The sequence below is a fragment of the Choloepus didactylus genome, chromosome 23, assembly GCF_015220235.1.
Source record: "Choloepus didactylus isolate mChoDid1 chromosome 23, mChoDid1.pri, whole genome shotgun sequence".
Classification (NCBI taxonomy): domain Eukaryota; kingdom Metazoa; phylum Chordata; class Mammalia; order Pilosa; family Megalonychidae; genus Choloepus; species Choloepus didactylus.
This window is the reverse complement of record NC_051329.1, coordinates 28675290-28696694: the sequence shown is the minus strand read 5'-3', so window position 1 is coordinate 28696694 and position 21405 is coordinate 28675290. Positions and strand designations below refer to the sequence as shown.

The 21405-nt window shown below is 47.5% G+C and overlaps 1 protein-coding gene across 2 annotated transcripts in view; it reads left to right on the top strand.

Moving 5' to 3' along the window:
• The window catches only part of MORC2 (MORC family CW-type zinc finger 2), a 40704-nt gene extending 25447 nt beyond the window's left edge, over positions 1-15257 (top strand). The window contains exons 9-27 of one of the 2 annotated variants that reach the window (XM_037817043.1): positions 388-513; positions 1096-1175; positions 1947-2029; positions 2618-2703; positions 3822-3962; positions 4059-4213; positions 4353-4481; positions 4925-5030; positions 5369-5501; positions 6651-6725; positions 6811-7191; positions 7626-7757; positions 8288-8342; positions 8531-8599; positions 8768-8909; positions 9049-9270; positions 9364-9457; positions 13537-13725; positions 14974-15257. In XM_037817043.1, the coding sequence (XP_037672971.1) occupies positions 388-513; positions 1096-1175; positions 1947-2029; positions 2618-2703; positions 3822-3962; positions 4059-4213; positions 4353-4481; positions 4925-5030; positions 5369-5501; positions 6651-6725; positions 6811-7191; positions 7626-7757; positions 8288-8342; positions 8531-8599; positions 8768-8909; positions 9049-9270; positions 9364-9457; positions 13537-13725; positions 14974-15042 (2467 nt within the window). In that variant the 3' untranslated portion in view covers positions 15043-15257. The remainder of the gene's footprint in view (positions 1-387; positions 514-1095; positions 1176-1946; positions 2030-2617; positions 2704-3821; positions 3963-4058; positions 4214-4352; positions 4482-4924; positions 5031-5368; positions 5502-6650; positions 6726-6810; positions 7192-7625; positions 7758-8287; positions 8343-8530; positions 8600-8767; positions 8910-9048; positions 9271-9363; positions 9458-13536; positions 13726-14973) is intronic. The other variant, XM_037817044.1, reaches the window with a different exon arrangement.
• Positions 15258-21405: the final 6148 nt, after the last annotated feature.

The following is a 21405-nucleotide window of genomic DNA, read 5'->3' as shown; positions in this document are numbered from 1 at the left end:
GTTGATGGAGTTGAAAACTCCATGTCTGTTTGCCACGAGGCAGAAGGGATGAAGAGAAGGACAGCAGATCCTCACCTAAGCCAAAAAAGAAAAGATTGATGATCACCTGGCCCAGCTCCTTGATCTGACCAAAGAAATGGCTGTGGCCTAGAAAGGGGAAAGGAATGGCTCAGTATTCCCTAGTGGGTAATGGCGGGCCTCAGCAGAAATCACTTCTGTCTTGGGGCACCTATGCTGGGGTGGGATGGGTAGGATGTGGTGCCCATGCTGAGCACCCATGAGGCAGCAAGAGAGGCTGAGATGCAAGGAAGAAAGGTGAAAGTCTGCAGAGAGGATGTTGTCATGGGTGGGTGGTGGCACTCAACGCTCCTGTCCTGTTGCCTCCAGGAAGCCAGAGCGGCGCTCATTCCGCGCCTACGCTGCCGTGCTGTATATTGATCCCCGGATGAGGATCTTCCTCCACGGGCACAAGGTGCAGACCAAGAGGCTCTCTTGCTGCCTATACAAGCCCAGGTAAGGCCTCTGAACCTTTTTCTGCTACCGCCACAGGTTGAAGACAGGGCCTGGCAGCGCTTCTCTGGGGCATTGTTGGGGTTCTGACAACGCTGCCTGCTTTTGCTTGGGCCTTTAAGCTACCTGTGATTTACTTCAGAGGCACTTCTGGGTTCTGAGGGAGGGATGGAGGTGCCAATGGGCTCTGGAGGTTGGTTGGCTCAGCTTGTTGGCTCTGAATGCTTTCTGTGGCATAGAGGGTGCCCTGCTTTGGCACAGTGAGCTGCTGAGGGGCATTTAGATACTACCCAGGAAAGCAAAGGCCCTGGCTTGTTACTGAGATTGTTTCTGCTGTGGGATTAATGACACACTTGGTAAATAGTGAGATAGCTGACCAAAGATAAAGAGCAGAAGGCAAGGGACAAGAGAATGAGAAATCTAGTGTTTTACTAAAGTAAGTGTGGATTTGTCTTTTCGTCACGAGGGGCAGGACAGTGCAGCCTGGGAAGAAGCAGGAAGGCAGGATGCTTTCTTTAGTTTTTGGTTTGGCTACCTGTCCCACTGCTGCCTGGGCCCTCTAAGGTTGCTTTTTCTGCTCTTCAGGATGTACAAATACACATCAAGCCGTTTCAAGACCCGTGCAGAGCAGGAGGTGAAGAAAGCAGAGCATGTAGCTCGGATTGGTAATGCCACCCCCTGTGCAAGAGGCGGGAATGGAGGGGTCTTCTGGGGGACACTACTGTGGCCAAAGCAAGGATCCAGGAAAACATTCCATCCGTCACCCAGGGACAAGGCTGTTCTCCATGACTAGTCTGTTTCCTTCTCTGCTTCTTGCCCCCCTCCCCTCATGCCAGTTCTCAGTACATTTCCTCCCCATACTCTTACTTTCTTCTCCTCAGCCATTTGTAGGGTCTTTCCTAAAACATTATCAACTCTTCAACTTGCTGAGGGTGAAGAATCTCACAATATCCCCTGGTCTGAATACTTGTGAAATTGTTCTTCCTGACTCTAGGAAAATATCAAGGTCTGTCATGTTGACCGGGAATTCTTGGCTGTGATTGTTTGAGGTCTCCTTTAGCTTCCAGCTCATGCTGAAGTGTCTACTCTGGTTGCTTGCGGGTTTTTTTTTTTTTGTTTTTTTTTTTTAACCTGTTATGATTCATTTGCAAAGTTTGAAAAGCAGGGTCTCAGATATAAGTAGTGTCCATTTTCCTTGGGTCCTCTTTGGTATTTTTGAATGCCAGATTATCTTTTTTGAAAGGACTCTGCAGTCTAAGCATGGAGATTTGTTCTCTCAACTGTTCCGTTCCCCAGCTACCCCTTAAAAAGTCTGTCCTTTACTCTGACAGTGCATCGCAGGGCAGGAGCTGCCCTAGGACTGCACTTTCGGATCAGGAGGGACGACAGAGTTTTGAGCCTTTAAATTCCGTATCATGGTTTTCTCTGGGTTTCAGCTGAAGAGAAGGCTCGGGAGGCAGAGAGCAAAGCTCGGACATTAGAACTACGCCTAGGTGGAGACCTCACACGCGACTCCAGGGTAAGGCCCCCAGACCCATGTGGCTGTTCTCTGAGTCTGCCAGATTTTTTGGCATTAGAAGCCTTAAGGTGGCCTGGCACAGCCCAGGTCAGTGACAAACCCCTTGCTCTAAAGCTGAAAAATGGAATGTTTTGTTGTTGTGATGTTTGCATATTTGTTGAGCACACTCTATGCCAGAATCTTGGCTAATCATTTTATCACTTCAACAATCAGGTGACCTAGACACTGTTCTTATCCCCAGTTCACCTGAAGAGAGATTGAGGCGTAGAGGGTCCATGTCACTGGCTCCAAGTCTCACACAGTACCATGGATCATTGCTGGACTTGACCCTTACCTGTGTGATTCACACCTCCCTATGTTGTTGTCTGTCTATTGTTTCAGTGGGAGGTGTTTCCTTTTTCATATCAGGGAGACTGGTCAAGGGAAACATAGCCTTTGACGGCCATTTTCTGTAGAAAGAAATAACTCTCCAGGTGTGGTTTTTGTATCCATGTGCATTAAAGTGAGAAGTATTAGATGTGGATGTTACGTTACTTGCTGTGGCCTTGAGAACCACTCTCCTCACTTGGTGTTGATGCATGTTTCCAGGTGATGTTGCGACAGGTCCAGAACACAGCCATTACTCTGCGCAGAGAAGCCGATGTCAAGAAGCAGATCAAGGAGGCCAAGCAGCGGTGAGTGCCAGGGCTGTACTTCAATCTTTGAGACTTATGTAGCTTTTGTCCTGAATGTAGACAATTAGCAAGCTTGAGGGAATTCCCCCTCCCCCAGGTTGCCATTCTCTCATGAAGATTGCTCTGAGAAAGCCATTAGGGTTGTGATCTCTAACCCCTACCTGTCCAGAGCCCACTGCAGGAGAGCGGTCTTACTCTGTGTACTCAGTTCTTTCCTTAGTTGGGGAAGGGTAGCCACCTAGAACATCAAACCTCCTTACTGGCAACTGCCTCGTCTTTTCCGTCTTTACTTTTTCTTTTTTTTTTGAGGGATGTATAAAATGCTCATTGTATAAAATTAGAAAAATGCAGATCATTTAAGAAATAAAAATTTAAAACACCCTTACAATTCTATCATGTAGTGCTATTGCCTCTTATTTTTTTATTAATATATTTTATATGCAAATATATGTATATATTCATTCTCTCTCCATGCCCCCCCCTCACCTCATCCCCCAGCCTGGTTACAAATTTGGAATAATGTAGATTGAGTTTTGTAGCTACCTTTTCCAGCCAGAATGGGCATTTTTCCTTAAATTATTAAATTATTCCATGTCTCACCTCCATGGAGCCTCTCCAGGCTCTGGGCTTGAATTTCTTGGCTTGTTTCTTGTTGGCCTCCTTGCCCCAGGATTAAGTTTCACATTTTCTTCCATCTAAGTCAGTCTGCTGCTTGTCCATCTGCTTTCCAGCTTCCAGGAGTTTATTTACATTAATTATATGATGTGGTCTTCATTGTTTTGTGAATTTTTGCCTTTTTATTTGCTGTCACATTAGTGGGGTTTGGGGAAAGGTTTAAAGATAACCTTGTGTTAATTCCATAACTGTCTTTGCAGAGATTTGTAACCACTTCACAGTACTGCATTCATGGTTAAATCTATCCTGTTTTGCTATCAAAAGCCAAAGTCTTACACGATAATTAGGGGTGTTTAGGTTCATAGCACAAATGCATATCCTTATCAAGTCTAACAGAGGTTCCACACTGAATGAGATAGACTTTTTTATCATGTCTTAAACATGGTGGTGTCTGTGTGCTAATGAGTAGATTTGTTTTAATTGTCTTTTGTCTTTCTTCTCAGAGCTCTTAAGGAACCTAAGGAACTGAATTTCATTTTTGGGGTCAACATTGAACATCGAGACCTGGATGGCATGTTCATCTACAACTGTAGCCGCCTAATCAAGATGTATGAGAAAGTGGGCCCACAGCTGGAAGGGGGCATGTGAGTACTGCCCAAGGAAAGTTTTCAGTCCAAGGTAGAGGTGGGGGAGGGTTTTGGCCAGCAGGGTGAAGAAGTGCATTCTGTGTCTCCCTGCAGGGCCTGTGGTGGGGTTGTTGGGGTCGTTGATGTGCCTTACCTGGTCCTGGAGCCTACGCACAACAAGCAGGACTTTGCTGATGCCAAGGAGTACCGGCACCTGCTGCGGGCGATGGGGGAGCACCTGGCTCAGTACTGGAAGGACATTGCCATTGGTAATGGGCCTTGAGTGACTAGGCCTCTGCCCTTTCTTTTTACCACTATTCTTAAGAATGTTCTCACTGTTTGTGAAAGCGAATTCAGAAAGAGGGAGAGGCTGGCTTCTAATGTGATTTGTGGGTATTTGCCTTCCAGCCCAGAGGGGAATCATCAAGTTCTGGGATGAGTTTGGCTACCTCTCTGCCAACTGGAACCAGCCCCCTTCTAGTGAGCTGCGTTACAAACGCCGGAGAGCCATGGAAATCCCGACCACCATCCAGTGCGGTGAGTAGAGGTGGTCAGAACCCTGTTCCTGACTCCTTTTTTGTCACAGTCCATGACCCTTTTATCTCCATCCCTTTGCTGGCTTCCTGACTCTCTTTTTGTCCCTCCTGAATGAGGCAAGAAGTCATCTAATCTCCACCACCTCTCAAGTTGCAATTGGGCTAGGCCTCGCTTGGTTGTTACCACCTTGTATGTAGTAGGAGGGGGTGACTGAGCTAGCATCCTGCTGGAGGTTGTTGGGAGCGCAGTAATATAAAGTTTCTATCCCCTTGTTGGAATCACTGTCCCTGAGAATTACTATTCCGTAAGGACAAGAAGAGTTGAAGCCGAGTGAAAGTCTTTGTATGGAAAGTCGGGGATATCTTTGTCTTACATTGGCCTGGATTACAAATACTGTTGGTGGCTGTGGCTGACATTTGTTGGGGGTGTTTTCTGTGTCTCAGATTTGTGTCTGAAGTGGCGGACCCTCCCCTTCCAGCTGAGTTCTGTGGAAAAAGATTACCCTGATACCTGGGTTTGCTCCATGAATCCTGATCCTGAGCAGGACCGGTGAGCACCTTCTCTTAAAAGGGAATTGTGGGTCCTTTTTCCCTTTCCCCAATGTTCTCTCTCTTTGCATATATGACACACTGTATAACTAGTGAGCATATAAGTCACTATGTTTCGTAAGGGCAGTGCGTATCCTTACATTTCTGTCTTGCTGCACATAGTAGATGCCCAGGAAATAAGAGTAGTTGGGTGTCCTTAGTGACTGTTAATTCCATGCATTTTGGAATTCTGAGATGGTTGCTCTTGCAGGAGACAGTGGGGGTTGGCTGAGGAGGAAGGCCTCTGCCCTACTTGTAGCCCTGCTTTGCCCTGGCCTCCCTAGCACCCTCTCTCTGCAGATGTGAGGCTTCTGAGCAGAAGCAGAAAGTTCCCCTGGGGACATTTAGAAAGGACCTGAAGACACAGGAAGAGAAGCAGAAGCAGCTGACAGAGAAAATCCGCCAGCAGCAGGAGAAGCTAGAGGCCCTTCAGGTGTGTGGATCCTGGGCCAGCCTTTGTTGGGTCTTCCCAGAACAGGAACCTTCCGTGGCTATCGTGTTCCCTCACCCTCCACTCATCCTTGTGTGCTTGCCAAACAGAGATTTCTAACCCCCCAGGCACACTGTTTTTCAAATATGCCTTATTCTTAAAAACAAAACATTGCAGTATATTATCAAGTGGTTCAGTTCATTTAAAACACTAAAAAATGCCAGAAAATAAAAATTCTACCTTCTTAGGGGAAGGGTGGCCACCATTAATGTTTTGTAATATATCCTTCCAACTTTTCATTGAATACCTATTTACATATAAACCAGTATGTTTTTAATAGAAACACAGACTATACCATATGTATATACATACATATAAATGTATTTTTTAAGTGCATAATTATTTTCTTGAGATAATTTTCTGAAGTGAAATTGAAAGAAATAAAAAGGTTTGAAAATTCTTTGGCTTTTTATAACTCCAAATGATCCTTCAAAAGATACATTAATTTATATTTTTTAACAGCCGCATATGTTAAATTTTAAAAGGTTTTGCCAATGCAAACAATGCATTTTGTAATTTGAATTTCTTTTATATTTCTAACATGGGACTTTTTTTTAAAATTTTCATTTATGTTTCTTTTAGAATTATTTATTCATCCACATTTCTATTGGGGTGTTTATATTATCTTAATTGATTTGTTTTTAAAAATAATGTTTGTTTACCCTTTATTATATTTATTACAAAGCTCTCTGCTTTTCTGGCTTCTCTATTTGTGAGATGCAGATCATCGTTAAGTGTGCCTCCCCATTGGCCAACTCCCCCTTGTCCTTTCTGGCCTCATCTACGCTGTCCCCCCAACTATAAGGTCTTTCCCACCCTTTTTGGCTATTCCTTTGCTAGGAATTCAGTTCGTTGACCCTTTCCCTCAGTCTTTCAATTGTTGGATTAATTACATTGTTGTGTAATTTGCCAGTGGTTTAGCGTGTTTGTATTTTTGTCTCCCCAATAAAGGTGGGAGGATGTAAAAGTAGGACTGTGGCCCAGGTTTTCTTTTTAATTTGCCAGCAGTCCCAGACACATAGCGGGCATCCAAAAAGTTTGTTGAATGTACTAAGATGTGCACACAACCTCATCATCTTGTTTGCCTTGCAGAAAACCACACCCATTTGCTCCCAAGCTGACCTGAAGAAGCTACCCTTGGAAGTGACCACCAGACCTTCCACTGAAGTAAATCCCAGGAATGTGGGGAGGGGCTTTGCCTTGGTATCCCATGATAGGCTCAGTGATCTCACTCTCTCTGGGCCTTTTTTAGGAACCTGTACAGAGACCACAGCGTCCTCGGTCACCCCCTTTACCTGCTGTGATCAGGAATGCTCAAATCAGACCTCCTCCCCCACAAGTTCTCAAACCAACCTGCCAGCTCCGAAAGGCTCCTGTCATCAGCACTGCCCCAAAACCTCCTACCTTGGTAGCCCGGGAGGTGGCCAGTACGTCCAGGCTGCTCCAGCCACCTGAGGTACCCCGAAAGCCTATTCACACTCCGGTTAAGACTGTGCCCCGTCCTACCCCTATGGTGCAGCCACCATCACCATCTCTACTGCTGAACTCCAAGAACCTTCGTGAGATCCCTGCCCCCAGGGCCATCAAGACTCCAGTGGTCAAGAAGCCAGAGCTGCCTAATAAAGTATCTCCGGTGAGATGCTTTTCCTCCTCCATCCCATCAGCCCATCCTCAGTGGTACAGGAATGGAGTCATGGGGTGTCAGAACCATACTGGGGGCGCCTTAGATTACCCAGCCTAGAGCTTTCCTGCTACTTGTGAGGAGAGGAAGCCTAGATGGCTGACGGGACTTGCTCAGGGATCCAGGCAGGCTAAGTTTATGTGTTGGGGGTGAATAAAGAGACTCTCTCCGTAATAGGTTTGGGTCTGCCTGAACCCGTGCCTTTGAGCAAAGATCCTCATGGGGAGAGGCCAGGAGGTTGTGTACTGAGTAATGCTGGCGAGAGTTCATCCTTGGTGGGGATTGAGGGCGTATCAGCCCCTCTCTGAAGAAGCTCCTATAGGGCAGAAGAAATTACCTCAAGGGCTGAATGGAACCCCTACATTCCCACTCTCCCCTTGCTCCAGGCTACCCCTAGCCGGAAGCGGAGTCTTGGGGTCTCTGATGAGGAAGATGCTGAGGAAGAGACTGAGAGGAAGAAGGAGAGGTCCAAGAGGGGCAAGTTTGCTGTGAAGGAGGAAAAGAAAGACTCAAATGAGGTAGGGAGCAGAGATGAGGTTCTTGGAGCCCTTCCTTTCCCAGGTTCTCCATCTTCTCCCTACATCCACCTGGGGTCTGAACCAACCCACGTTTGTGTTCTATGACATGAGCCTCCCCAGAAGTCTAGGTCATAGCTCTGAAGGACTCCCAGTCACACAGATGACTGGAAACATGGTGTCAGGGAGAATGTTGAATGAGACTGGTTTCTGGCTCTAATCACAGGGCCTCCCACTGGTGACTGTTCATGATGTGCCAGAAGTCACACTGATGTGGATTGGCGGCCTTGAAATCATTTGCTTCCCTGGGTCTGTAACATTCTGTCCCCTGGCTGCTGTCTTGTTTATAATGGTGGTAGAGGGGTAATACCTAGGATAGTGATTTTAGAGAGTGGTGCTTAGTGAGGCAGTGACTTAAACTGCAGTATAAAAAGACCTGGAGGTGACAGCCAGTGACCCCAGGTGGCCAACAATGTAAAAGTCTACACTTCAGAGGATGAGGATGCCTCTGACAGACTTTGTTCTCCTTGCAGCTGTCAGACAGTGCTGGGGAAGAGGACTCAGATGACTTCAAGAGGGCTCAGAAAGGTGAGTTGGGGCAGGTACCTAGCAGCCAGCTTCTGGTGGGATTGGGAGGTGGAGCCTTTTAGTAAGCAGGAGCTTTACCTTGAAGGCTTCTGGAGTCTTTTCTGGGTTGGGACTCTTGTGCAGCAGTGGTTCCAAGTCTAACCCTGAGAAGAATTCTGAAGATAGTGCACCTTCATGTTTATTTTTAGCACCAGTTCCTTGGCGTTTACCTCTGGCAGTCACTCATCCTGCTGCTTGTTGGCACCCTCATGACAGAGGTGGGGAAGGAGCCCTGGGTGGCTGGGCTTTGTGTCCGGGGCGGAGTGGGGGCAAGCACCTAGGGGTCTTACCCTCAGCACCATTGGGCTACCTTTCTCAAGGTAGCCCTGACTGAGCGGGGGCCTTGAGTCTTGATTTCTGACTCACACCCCTGTCCCCTTTCTCAGATAAAGGGCTGCATGTGGAGGTGCGTGTAAACAGGGAGTGGTACACGGGCCGTGTCACAGCTGTGGAGGTGGGCAAGCATGTGGTACGGTGGAAGGTGAAGTTTGACTATGTGCCCACGGACAGCACACCAAGAGACCGCTGGTAATGCACCCTCTGGGAGACGGTGTTGAGGGAAGGAGGTGGGGGCAGGGGGCGGGGGGTGATGGTTCCCGGAAGGTCTCCCCCGCCCTTCTGCAGGCAGCTCATCCTGGGAGCTGACACATGGCTGTGTCTTCCATAGGGTGGAAAAAGGCAGTGAGGATGTACGGCTTATGAAGCCCCCTTCTCCAGAGTATCAGAGCCCTGACACGCAGCAGGAGGGTGGTGAGGAGGAGGTGGTGGTGGCCCAGCAGCCCGTAGCCCAGGCGGAGCCCTCCACTTCTGACTGCATCCGCATCGAGCCTGACACCACCGCCCCGAGCACCAACCATGAGACCATTGACCTGCTTGTTCAGATCCTCCGGTGAGTGTGTCTTCCCCTTTCCAGGCCAGCAACTGCTCTCCACCACCCTCCATGCTTTTCTGAATTTCTGTCCCTGCCCTTTTTCTTGCTTAGGAACTGTTTACGGTATTTCCTGCCTCCAAGTTTTCCCATCTCCAAGAAGGAGCTGAGTTCTATGAATTCACATGAGCTAATAGCATTTCCTCTGGTGAGTTGGACTTGACCTTGGGTTTTGCACTGTGCCTCCCCCCCATGGCCACCTCACAATTGTGTGCCCTTCCTCAGCCAGCTTCCCTCTTTTCTGTTACCATCTTGGTGGGATTCAGATTTGTTGTCTTTAGCAGTCAGCTGAGAGAAGGGGAGAGGAGACTTAGTGTTGTGGAGAAAGAAATGGCTCAGCTGACTGTGACTGGTATGCAGAGCACCAATCTCATCCCAAATAAGGTGCTGGAGGCTGGGTCCACGGGTATGGATGGCAGGCCTGGTTTGACATTTTACATCCCTCCTCTACCCCACAGAAGGAGTAAACCTGTCTGTTCTAGTTTGCTAATGCTGCAAATGCAAAACACCAGAGATGGATAGGCTTTTATAAAACAGGGGTTTATTTCACTACACAGTTACAGTCTTAAGGCCACAAAGCATCCAAGGTAACACCTCAGCAATCGGGTACTTTCACCGGAGGATGGCCAATGGCGTCCGGAAAACCTCTGCTAGCTAGGAAGGCAGCTGGCATCTGCTCCAAAGCTCCGGCCTCAAAACGGCTTTCTCCCAGGACGTTCCTTTCTAGCAAGCTTGCTTCTCTTCAAAACATCACTCCCAGCTGCACTCTCTTTTCTCTCTTTGAGTCAGCTCATTTATATAGCTCCACCAATCAAGGCCCACCCCGAATGGGCGGGGCCACACCTCCATGGGAACATCTCATCAAAATTATCTCCCACAGCTGGGTGGGGCACACTCCAAGCAAATCTAACCAACACCAAAACTTCTGCTCCACACAAGACTACAAAGATAATGGCATTTGGGGGACACAATACACTCAGACCGGCACACTGTCCCAGGCAGCTTAGTCAGTAAAGAGCTTAGGTTCAGAGTTCCTAAAACTTGATTCTCGGAGGGAGGGAGATATAGAGAAGCTTGTGAGTGTGAAAGTAGGCACTGGGTCTCATTTAACCCAGCAAGTGTTGATGTTGCACCTCTCCCGAGCAGGCCCTCTGTGGGATTGCATAGTGAGCTGGAAAAGAGAATCCTCCATCCAAGCAGCTAAAGGTTCAATAAACTGAATTGTTACCAGTAGCTGGGCGTGAGGCAGAGAGGAGGAAGTGCTGTGGAAGTAGGCAGGAGGAGCGTGACCCAGAATGAAGACAGGGTGAACTTTGGCAAGTGCTCATGTGTGTGAGTGAAGGGGGGCAGTGTTTGAGGCAGAGGGGCTTTGTGAACCAAGGCACAGAGGGGTGAAAGGGCAGGTCAAGGCGGCAGTCTTTGTTGTAGGACATGTAAGGTGGAAGGGATCCAAGAGCCAGGATATATGATGCATCGTGAGTGTCAGGTTTAAGGCAGAGACTTAAACTCTGAAAAGGAGGGCCAGGGAAGGGTTTTGAGCTGAGAGAATTGACTGGGATCAGTGACTTTTTCATTGGGGCTAATTAGCACATATTTTACACAAAGCCACAACTGCTCAACTCTGCCACTATAGTGCAAAAGGAGCCTTAGACAGTATAAAAAGGAATGGATGTGGCTGTGTTCCAATAAAACTTTATTTACAAAAACAGGCAGGGGGCTGATCAGGGCCCATGGGTAATTTTGGTAGCAGTCTGGGTAGGATAGTGGATGGGAGACAGAGTCAGGGGGTTGATACAGTTGTGGAAGGTAGAGTAGGGGGAATAGGAATGGGAACTAGTGTGCTGGGAGTGGGCTGTCAGGAGCAAGGGCCATTTCAGATGTCTTTGACTACAGGCAAGTAGTGTCTAGAGATGGAGGCTGCATGCTACCCTGTGTCTCAGGCCTGTGGGAATTGGAGGTTATGACGAAGCTCTTAACTGGGAGAGAAAACACAGCTGTGGGTAAAGAATATGAGATTTGATTGTACTGTGCTGGAAATACTAGTGGTACATTTCAGGTGATGTCCAGTAGGCAGGTGGAGATTAGGGACTAGTGTTCAGGAGAATGGGGATGAGGTAGGGAGGTAAGGGCCAGAGATGGGGGATCTGGGAGTCATGTGCATCAAGCGGGATATTTATATGATAGGAGTAGCTTAGTTTTCCAGGGAAGTGTTTCTAGAGAGAAGAGGACTTGAATAGAAACTGCTAGAATAGTATGTCTACGATGTGGGCCCTTATGTGGCAGCTATGTACTTGATGAAGTTTGCCAAAGAGGAAAACATGGAGAGAGCTTTATCTCCAGTCTACTTTAAAAAAAAATGAAGCAAGGAGCTGAAGAAAACAAACTAAGATTCAGAGAGGTGAAAAGCCTTTGTTAAGTGATGGAACCTGCTTTTGAAGCCACGTACTTCTTTAAAGACTTTGCTACTACATGTGTTGATGCCTTGCTCCTCCCCATGAAATGAAAAGGGATGGGTAGCACACCAGGGAGCTAGAAGGCAGAACTTCTCATGGCTGCTTCACAAGAAAGCTCCTTGCTTCAGCCTTTGCCCTTGTTTAGGCGGCAAGAGCTTTCTGCAGATCCCAGGAGGAAAAACTGGCTGACGGGGCCAGGTCTGCCTGGCATGATCTTGTCAAAGATGTTGCTTTTGGCTTAAGATTGTTGCCAAACTCAGAGCAACTGCTGGGTACAGCAGGACCTGTGCAGTGGGCTCGACTAGACAGACCAAACAAAGTCAGTATGAGTGTCTGAGTCTAAAAATGGTTAGCATATTAGCTTATTTTTGTAAAACGAGGTATAATACCAGTGCATCAACCTGGTCCTCCTAATTATAATGTGTAAAATAAATTCAACCTGTATTTTTTTAGCATCAGGGACACAATAGAGTCTAATGATATTCATTATGTCCTTATTAGTCTGTAAATGATCATCCTTTCCCCATCTTGCCAGATCAGAAGTTCCATAAAGCCCTCAGAGGCCCTGCAAATATTAGATTCAAATATTGGTTATATGTTTTTATTTAAAAAATTAATGTATCTGTATGTAAGTCTGTAATTACCTCAATAAAAAATTAAGACAGTAACAAAAAAAATAATATAAACTACAGCACCTTCAAGATGTATACTGAATTTAATACTTTGGAGGCTGCTTGAACATTTATTTTGGGCTGCTCGGGTAATTATCTTTTCTCTAGAACTTGAAAATGAAGTTTTCCCTGCCATCTTGGTTTATAGGATATTCTAGATTGTAAGGTGATGATATAGTTAAATACTTGCTGGTAAAAGATTTTAAAAACAGCAGTCAGGAGTGTGTCAGTAGTTGGTAGCTTATATATGCGTATAAGAAGTAAAAGCTACAGTAGAGAAGACTGCAGCAGTCAGCCAAGAACTGCTTATTGTGGGTTTGTGTCCATCTAAATGGCCTCTCATGCTTATTGATTTAGGAGTACATGATATAAATTTGAACTTAGGATATAAATTTAACCTAGAATGATACTACTTAAGTTGTTTTTTAAACTGAAATTCTATGTAACGTTTCATTTGAAAAACATTTTCTGCCACTTAAAAGTTTTAAAAGCCACATTTCAAGAGAAACTGCTAATTATCATTATGACACAGTCCACACCCCACCCCACCCCCGCCCCGGAAGTTTTAGTAAAAAGTTCTGGTGCTGCAAAAAAAATTTACTCCATAAAAGTGAAGCCTGTCTGCTGTTGGTGGATGCTTGATAAGTATTTGTGGACAAGAACCAACTTTAGTTCTGACATTGTTGGTTGTCACTTGGAAATGGATTGCTGAAAGGGCTTTTCTGAACTGATACAAATAGAGTGACTCTATTAGCTGGCCTTCATGTGCCACCTGGAACCAGAATCACCCCTCCTGGTGACTTAAGGCTTGCTGTCTGCCCAAGCCCTTTGCTGAGCACTCCATGTGTGATCTTGTCTTTGTCTCAGAGTAGCCCCACAAGGCATTATTCTAGGTATGCCTGTTTTCTAGATGAGGAATCCTGAGTGATGGGCATGACGCCATGCAGTGTTTTCAAATCAAGGTCCCTCTATGATGGGGTTTGCCCCTTGTGTCTGAGATGCCCCTTCAGTCCAGCTGTCCAGTGCTGAGCTGGTTGGGGACCCTGGTGCCCATCAGAAGGGCTCTGTGAGCTCATGTGCTTACCCTTTGCTTCCTTCAACAGAAAGAGTACTTCAAGCAGTATGAAGTAGGGCTCCAGAATCTGTGCCACTCCTACCAGAGCCGTGCTGACTCACGGGCCAAAGCTTCTGAGGAAAGCCTGCGTACCTCTGAGAAGAAGCTCCGTGAGACAGAGGAGAAGTTGCAGAAGCTGAGAACCAACATTGTGGCACTGCTGCAAAAGGTGCAGGAGGTGAGCCAGGCAGCCCATCCTTGTGGCTGTACCACCTGTGTCTTGGGCCCTGGGCACCTCCTGTCTCCTCCTGCCCACTCAAAGGCATCTGATTCCCAGGAGGGCTTGAGGTGGGGTGGCTACTCAGGCCTCACCCCAGGCAGACCCATGGAATCAGACCTTTGCCGTTGTTTAGATGATTCTGATATACAACATGGCTTGGGAACCCTCTAAAACCATAAAACATAAGCTCCAGTTTTTCCAAATGACACCCAGATGGTATTGGGTAGTCCAGGAGCATGGAATGCCCTGCAGGGTCTCAGTCCTCCATCCAGGCAGTAAACACTGAAGGTCTGCTCTTTGGATGTGAACAAGATAGGCCAGATAGGGCTCCTGCTCTTAGAGTCCTACAGTCTGATGTAGGAGATTGAGAATCACAGAGTGGCAAATGCTATGAAGTAAATACAATGTGACAGACAAGAAAATGGGGGGAGGCCACTTTACTAAGGTGTTCAGGGGAGGTCTTTCTGAGTTGATGTTTGAGCTGAGATCAGAAGCCAGCCCTGCAAAGAACTAGGGGAGAGTGAGTGCTCCTGGCTGAGGGGAGAGCAGGGTCAGAGGCTTGCAGCAGGGACTCGTGGGTTGTGAAAAGGACAAGAGCCAGGCTTCACAGTCTGGGTCTGGGTGAGCAATGAGAAGTCATCGGAAGGTGTGACCTGATCCAGTGTGCCATCTAAGATATTTACTCTGTTGGAGGAGGGGCTGGTGGGGGCCAACATTAGAAGCAGGGAATCCAGTGAGGAGGTCTCACGGTTGTCTGGGTGAGAGATACCCGGTGGCCTAGTCCCCAGGTGGTGGCAGTGAGGAGGGAGAGAAGCAGGCAGATTTGTAATATTTGAAGGAAAGGGAGGAATCAAGGGTACAGTTTCTGGTTTTGGGGGTGGTGGGAAGCTGCTACCCTGTATTGAGAAAGGAGTAGCTTAAGGTGGAATAACAGTTGAGCTGTTTTGAATGTATTGAATCTGAGAAGCCTCCAACACACGGGACAGGTGGAGCTGGAACAAGAAATCTGGGAGTCATCTGTGTGTGCATAGTGGATGTAGAGGAGGGAGAATGATCAAGATGGGCCTGAAGCCTGAGAGCCTAGGTGGAGTTGGGGGAAGAGAAGGGGATCTGGGCTCAGGCCCAGGAGTAGGGATAAGGGTGGAGAGATGCACCCCCGCCCCCCACCTTTGGCCTCTGTCTGACTGCTGCCCCACTCTATTCCAGGACATAGACATCAATACAGATGACGAGCTGGATGCCTACATCGAGGACCTGATCACCAAGGGGGACTAAGGGGCTCGGAGCCAGCAAGGGTGGGCAAGGTATCAGCTCCCCTGTCCCACCTGCCCTTGAGGCAGCAGCTCCTGGAGGGTGGTGTTTCATTTATGGGTTGGTGGACTTACCTTGATTTGGCTCACATGGGACACTTGTGCTTTTGGAGGGAAAGATACTTCCAATCTGCAAATCTTTCTCCCTAAGTTTATAAATATTTATTTTTAAAAAAACCAGATACTGTGCCTGCTGTGAGACCAACCATATTTTTTGGTGACTCTTGGGCAAAGGACAGAGAACCTTTCCTCTTTGGCCATCCCAGGAGTGTGTGAGATGCTTCTCTTGGCCCCTAGCTGCTCGGGAGTGGCTAGAACAGTGCTATCCTGAAGCTGAAGGGGCTTGGGGGCAGGGCTGGTTTCTGCCCTAGAAGAGTAACAATGTTGGGATCTAAGGGATGGGAGTGGTGGTTCCTCCCCTAGGGGGTCTGGGGACCCACAGGGGTTATGTGTCAGAAAAAGGTGGAGGTGTTGGAGGGCTTTTCCTCTCTGGCAGCTCCCCTATCTCAGATTAGCTACATCTGAGTCTCTGCAGTCAGCCTGGCAGCTGTCAGGGTCTGTTTTGGCAGTGGCTTTGTCCAAACCAGCTGGGGGAAGAAAGATCCTTCACTCTCAACATTTCCTTGGCTAAAGCAGTGATTTCCTCATCTAACTGTGTACAGTGAGGGTTCCGACCTCACTTGAGTCCAGGTTGAAAGCAAGCAGATCCAGCCCTGGTCGGATCTCTGACCTGGGTAGTACTCCCAGTGTTTGAATTTGAAAGGATTCCTTTGAAGAAAGGGCCTCATGTGTGAAAGAGCCCCCGGTGCTGATTTGGTAGAGGCCTTCATCAGTGGGTGTGGTAAGGTTCTGAAAGGGTAGCTGTCTGCCTCACATGGTGCAGATTCATCTGGGGAGCCTGCTGCTTTTTTAATGCTACCGCTCTCAGGCCTTGCCACATCCACTCAAGGTCCCTGCTCTGGGGCAGAGTAGAGCCACTGAGCGCCCCTGGCCCACAGGTGCAGAAGGTGGGCTACAGGAATTCCAAAGGCAGCCCTGCAGGAGGCACATCCTGCCTTCCTGGGGGAGGGCTGTCCCTGTGCAACCACAGAACACAGCTGTGTTCTTCAAGCAGCTTTTCTCAGGTCAAGGGCAAGAGTTGCTGAGTCTCCTTTAGTGGCTGTTAGAAGAGTTCTAGTTCAGTTTCTTCCAATTCTCCCCTCTAACTCCACACACACTCTTTCGGGGCCTCTGGATTTTCTGAAAGCACAAGAAGTATGGGCTTAAACCATTGGTCTGTTTTCCTCTTTTGGTGTGTTTTGGCATTTACTTAACCCAGGTCAGCAGTGGCCCACCTTGTGGCTCTGAAATCTGCAAACAATTGGTAGCATTGGTGAGGGAAGCTGGCCCACCTGAATCTGCACTCTTTCTCCACTTAAGTGGCTGGAAGTGCCTGTGATTCTTGTGGCTTTTGGGCTTCCAAACCACATCCCTGGGAGCGGGTTGTGTGGAGACACCCTGGCTTCTTCCTCCTAAGATTCTTGAAGGATCTTGGGATTTCTTGAGCTGATGATGCCCCTCCCCATCTAGTTCTCTCTGTTCATCCCAGGCTGCATGCAGTCCATTTTTTGCTCCCAGGCCTATTGTTTTAATCGAAAAGTAAATTGGTTCTGCACTTTTATCAGAGGTACTCTAAGAAGTTTTCTATTTACATACCTGTAATCAAAATGCAATACTATAAACTACCGGAGGTTCTCTTGAACTCAGTCTCTTTACTTCTCTCTCATTAAAATACAGCATGTTCCTCCTTTTCATTTACAGTTTTTTAAACTGTCTTCAGTTTCTTCCTCATCTCCACCAACTTCATTGTTTTGTCTTCAGCGTCCTTAACACCCACAGAAACTAATCACTGCATTCCTTAAATATTTTATCTCCAATTTCTGGATGTGTCCAGTCTGCATTTTAATCCAGCTACAGCAGTGCTGACTGCAGCCTGTTTCCCATGCAGAGATCTTGCCATCCTGCGTGGTGTCCTTCCTTTACCTGTTACTGGATAGCGTCCACACTGGGAAGGCTCTGAGTTGTCTGAAGACTTGAGAGTGCAATAGTCTGGCTGATAGTGGCAGGGAAGTCCTTAGACAAGGCTTCAAGGAAGTTAATGAGTGCAGCAACTCTTGTTTTTAAGGAAAAGGAAAGATAGGGAATTTCTTTAGGTTTTGTACAAGTGATGTGCGCACATGGTAAAAATCCAAACAGTATAAAAAGTTGGACCATGGAAAGCAGCTCCCTCCTTCCACCCATGTTTCCCAGTCTCTTCCCTGGAGAGTATAACCATCCCAAGCACAAAAACACATGTCCACCTACACTGTTTGTTTCATAGTAGCCCATACATATGTTTCTGCTTTATTATTTTGAACAGCCACATAGCATTTCACTGTCTTGATGTATTGTCATTTAACAGTTCCCTATTTAACTTATGAGTTGTTTGTGACATTTCATTATGAAAAGTGCCATGATGAGCATCTGTATGATGTGTATATTAACTTGGATTTGTATATAAGGTAAATTCCAAAAGAGAAAGCAGCTGTGTTAGAGAGGGTGGGTATATTAAAACTTCTGAGATACATTCTCACACTGCCTTCCAGAAGAGATTGTTTGAATTAACAACTACCAACATTGTATCTCCCACCTCCAGCCCCCCTTAATTATCTTAATTATCTACTAATCTGAAAGGTGAAAACAGATTTTTAAACTGATTTAATTTGATCATGAATGTGTTCAGCCAGTTGTGTTTCTATTTCTGTACAGGACCTCTGGCTCTAAGTCATTTTTTGGTTAGGAACTCTTGTAAGCCAGATGAAAAACAAGCAATCAAATCTAAAATGTTCACCTCACACAATTCCCTGATTAAAAGCCTTAGGATAGATGCTGTCTCTTGCCAGGTCAGGACACGGGGATATCAGAATCTCCAGGGGGAGACATTAACATTTTTGTTAACCAAAGGAAGGCATGGGTTAGTAGCTGGCTGAGTGAATCTTCTCTGGCTTCTTCTTCATATATGTGAACGACATTGTGTTCTGCCTCAGAAGCTCCTCTCTTGCTGGGTCTGGTTCCCTGTGTCTACATGACTCTCAGACCTGTGATTCAGTCTTGGCCAAGAGTTCACAGATCTAAGAACCAGTCTCAAGCCCCACACTTCTTTACCATTTACACAGAACACAAGGCCTGGCCTGAGCAGGCTGTCTGTCCACTGGCTACTTGTCCCTGCTACAGCTGGGCCAGGCTGTAAGAGACCCATTTGTAGTTGCCAAGGTGTCTGAAACATCCTCAAAATTCCACTGGAGAATTCTGGCGTTTGTTGGGCAATGGAACCTCTGAAGCTCCCTTGGAAGAGTTCTCAGAGTAGACGAACAGCCACTAGCTCTGGCACTGGGGGTGGCCCTCCAGGGGAGCATGCCTTCTCTGCTGCTAGCTCTCAGCCCTCCTAAGGGGCACCCTCTTCGTGTTGAGCAGGGCACAGACGACGAGGGAAGGCTCAGCAAGGCAAATACCAGTCAGCAATCAGCGAAAACTTGCCCTGCTTGTTTTTCAGTCTGGCCATTTTCACTGGATCATTTGCATCGTGCCAGGCCCAACTAGGGTCCCTGGTGGTCCTTCAGGAATTTCCTTCCAATTTAGGAGGCCACAGACAAATCACTGCCCATCCTGGCTCCCCTTCCCTCCCCTAAAATAAAGGAACTGGACAGTGGTTGAAGTCAGAACCAGTTCACTGGAAGTTAATCCTGAAGCCCATACAGAAAACCAATAACCCTGGGGCTAGTCCAGTTGAAGTTAGATGGAGGCACAGAGCCCCTTGCTGCCTCAACTCTGCAATCCAGCTGAGACATCTCAATGGAAAAATTGTTTCAGCTCGTTCCACGCCCCGCCTCCCCCTCTCCCTCCTCCAAGATTCACTGATCTGGGCCTCTACCTGCCGCCTTTCGGGGACCTCCTGGGCCTCAGCAGCTATTGGGCAATGCCCGGAAGGTGAGGGAAGTTCACACCGGTGGGGCAAACATGGACCACCGAGAGGGGAAAGATCCACAGATAATCCTCACCTCCCCTCTGGACTGAGATCTTCTCTGGGGCCCCCTCCTGCTGGAGCAACCACAGGTTTCTTAGGAAGCTGTGACCAGCAGCACTACTACTACTTAACAACTGAAGCTCTGGGCTCTCATCTTTTACCCCAGAGCCCCACCATTTAAACTAAGCTGTCAGGAGGTGGGTTTGGGGCACTGGGATGGGGTCGGGTGGTGGCGAAACTCTATTTATGTAAGGGACTTTTTGGGCTAAAAGTCCCTTACATCAAAGCACCGACTACCACAGTACAGCACGGCCTGAAGGCTGGCTGTTAAATTCTCACCTGGCCCAGAGAACGCAGCCAGTGCCCAGGGCTCGGCCATCTCTCTCCAGGGGCTTGGGAGCGGTCAACGCTCAAACCAGCCGGGACGCAGACCGTTCTCCCGGCCGCAACGGTTGTCAGGGAGAGCGCCGCCAGTCCAGCGCTTCTCGGAGACCCCTCGAGGCTGCCGCGCAACGGCGCCTGCAAGCTGCTGCACTAGGCCCGCGAACCTGCTGCGGCGCTCACGGTAGGAAAGGCGTCTGCAGCAGGTGCTAGGTAGGTACCTGCTGGTGGGGGAAGGGCACGGCCACCGGTCCCGGGGGCGCGAGGCCCACCACAGGGTCCAGATGTCGGGGTCCTAGGGGCCCCGCGGTGGCGGCGGCCCCAGGTGTCCCTCCACATTGCAGGGGTGTTCTCAAGGGCGAGGAAAGGCCAGGGGTCCAGCAGCCTGCCCACACCCCTGGCAGAAAAACAGGAAATTATTTTGGGGGGCAGCTGCCTATTAATGCAGATGAAGCAGGATTCCCCAGTTGTTTCCAACTTGTCATTCCTGAAAATATTTTTGGTGCATACGTCCTTATGGTCTGCAAGGGAGAGGACCTTGAAAGAAAGTTGGATGTTTTACATTTTTGAATAGCGATCTCCAGGTGATTTTCCTTGAAGCTCCAGTATGGTGCCCAGCTGGACGGCCTCTCCCAGGCAGCGGATGCCAGCCAGAGAAGCAGAGCACCAGAGACCACTTGGGTCTCCTATTCTGTGAATAACCTATTCACACCTTTGGCTCAAGGGGTCTCCTTTTCTGTGAATAACCTATTCATACCTTTGGCACATAAACTAATGGGTTATTTGTCCTTTTGGCTTGGTTTATGGTGTTGCTGGAAAGAAACATTTTCCAGTTTTGGGGTTTCCTATCATTCTTAAGAAAATCCACTCCTTTTTCCCACAAACATTCTTTTTCATTTTGTTGCAATGTTTCTTATTTTTTGGTGTCAGCCTCAGGTCCATCTGGAATATATTTTAATAAGTAGTAAGGCAGGAGTCAAGCTTTGGTGTTTTTTGTTGTTTTGTTTTTAAACAGACGGAAATTCACTTTTATCAGCCCCTTTTATTAAATAATGAACTACCTTGGCCATTATTTATATTTTACTTTATTCTTTCTCTGTGAACTCTGTCCTCTTCTACTGGTTTATTTATCTACAGCTGGAGCCAAAACCATGTTTTTAATTCAGGGGCTTTATATTCATTTGTTTGCTCCTTCAGCTAAGAAATGCATGTAGCATAACTACCATGTGACTGGCACTGGGGAAATGGCCACGGACAAAGCAGACAAAGTCCCTGCCCTCGTGGAGCTGAGAGTCTAGTGTGGAGAAGATAATATAATAAAGATAATAAAGTCAGAAATGGATGGAGAAAATTAAAGAAAGGGGGTTGGAATTCCTATTTAAAGAGAAAAAGCCTGGGAAAGCCCTGTGTTCTAGTTTGCTAATGCAGCCAGAATGCAAAACACCAGAGATGGATTGGCTTTTATAAAGGGGGTTTATTTGGTTACACAGTTACAGTCTTAAGGCCATAAAGTGTCCAAGGTAAGGTATCAACAATCAGGTACCTTCACTGGAGGATGGCCAATGGTGTCTGGAAAACCTGTGTTATCTGGGAAGGCACGTGGCTGGCATCTGCTCCAAGTTCTGGTTTCAAAATGGCTTTCTCCCAAGACGTTCCTCTCTAGGCTGCAGTTCCTCAAAAATGTCACTCTTAGTTGCTCTTGGGGTGTTTTTCCTCTCTTAGCTTCTCCAGAGCAAAAGTCTGCTTTCAACAGCTGTCTTCAAACTGTCTCTCATCTGCAGCTCCTCTCTCAGTTCCTGTGCATTCTTCAAAGTGTCCCTCTTAGCTGTAGCAAGCTTGCTCCTTCTGTCTGAGCTTTATAGTGCTCCAGTAAACTAATTAAGGCCCATGCTGAATGGGTGGGGC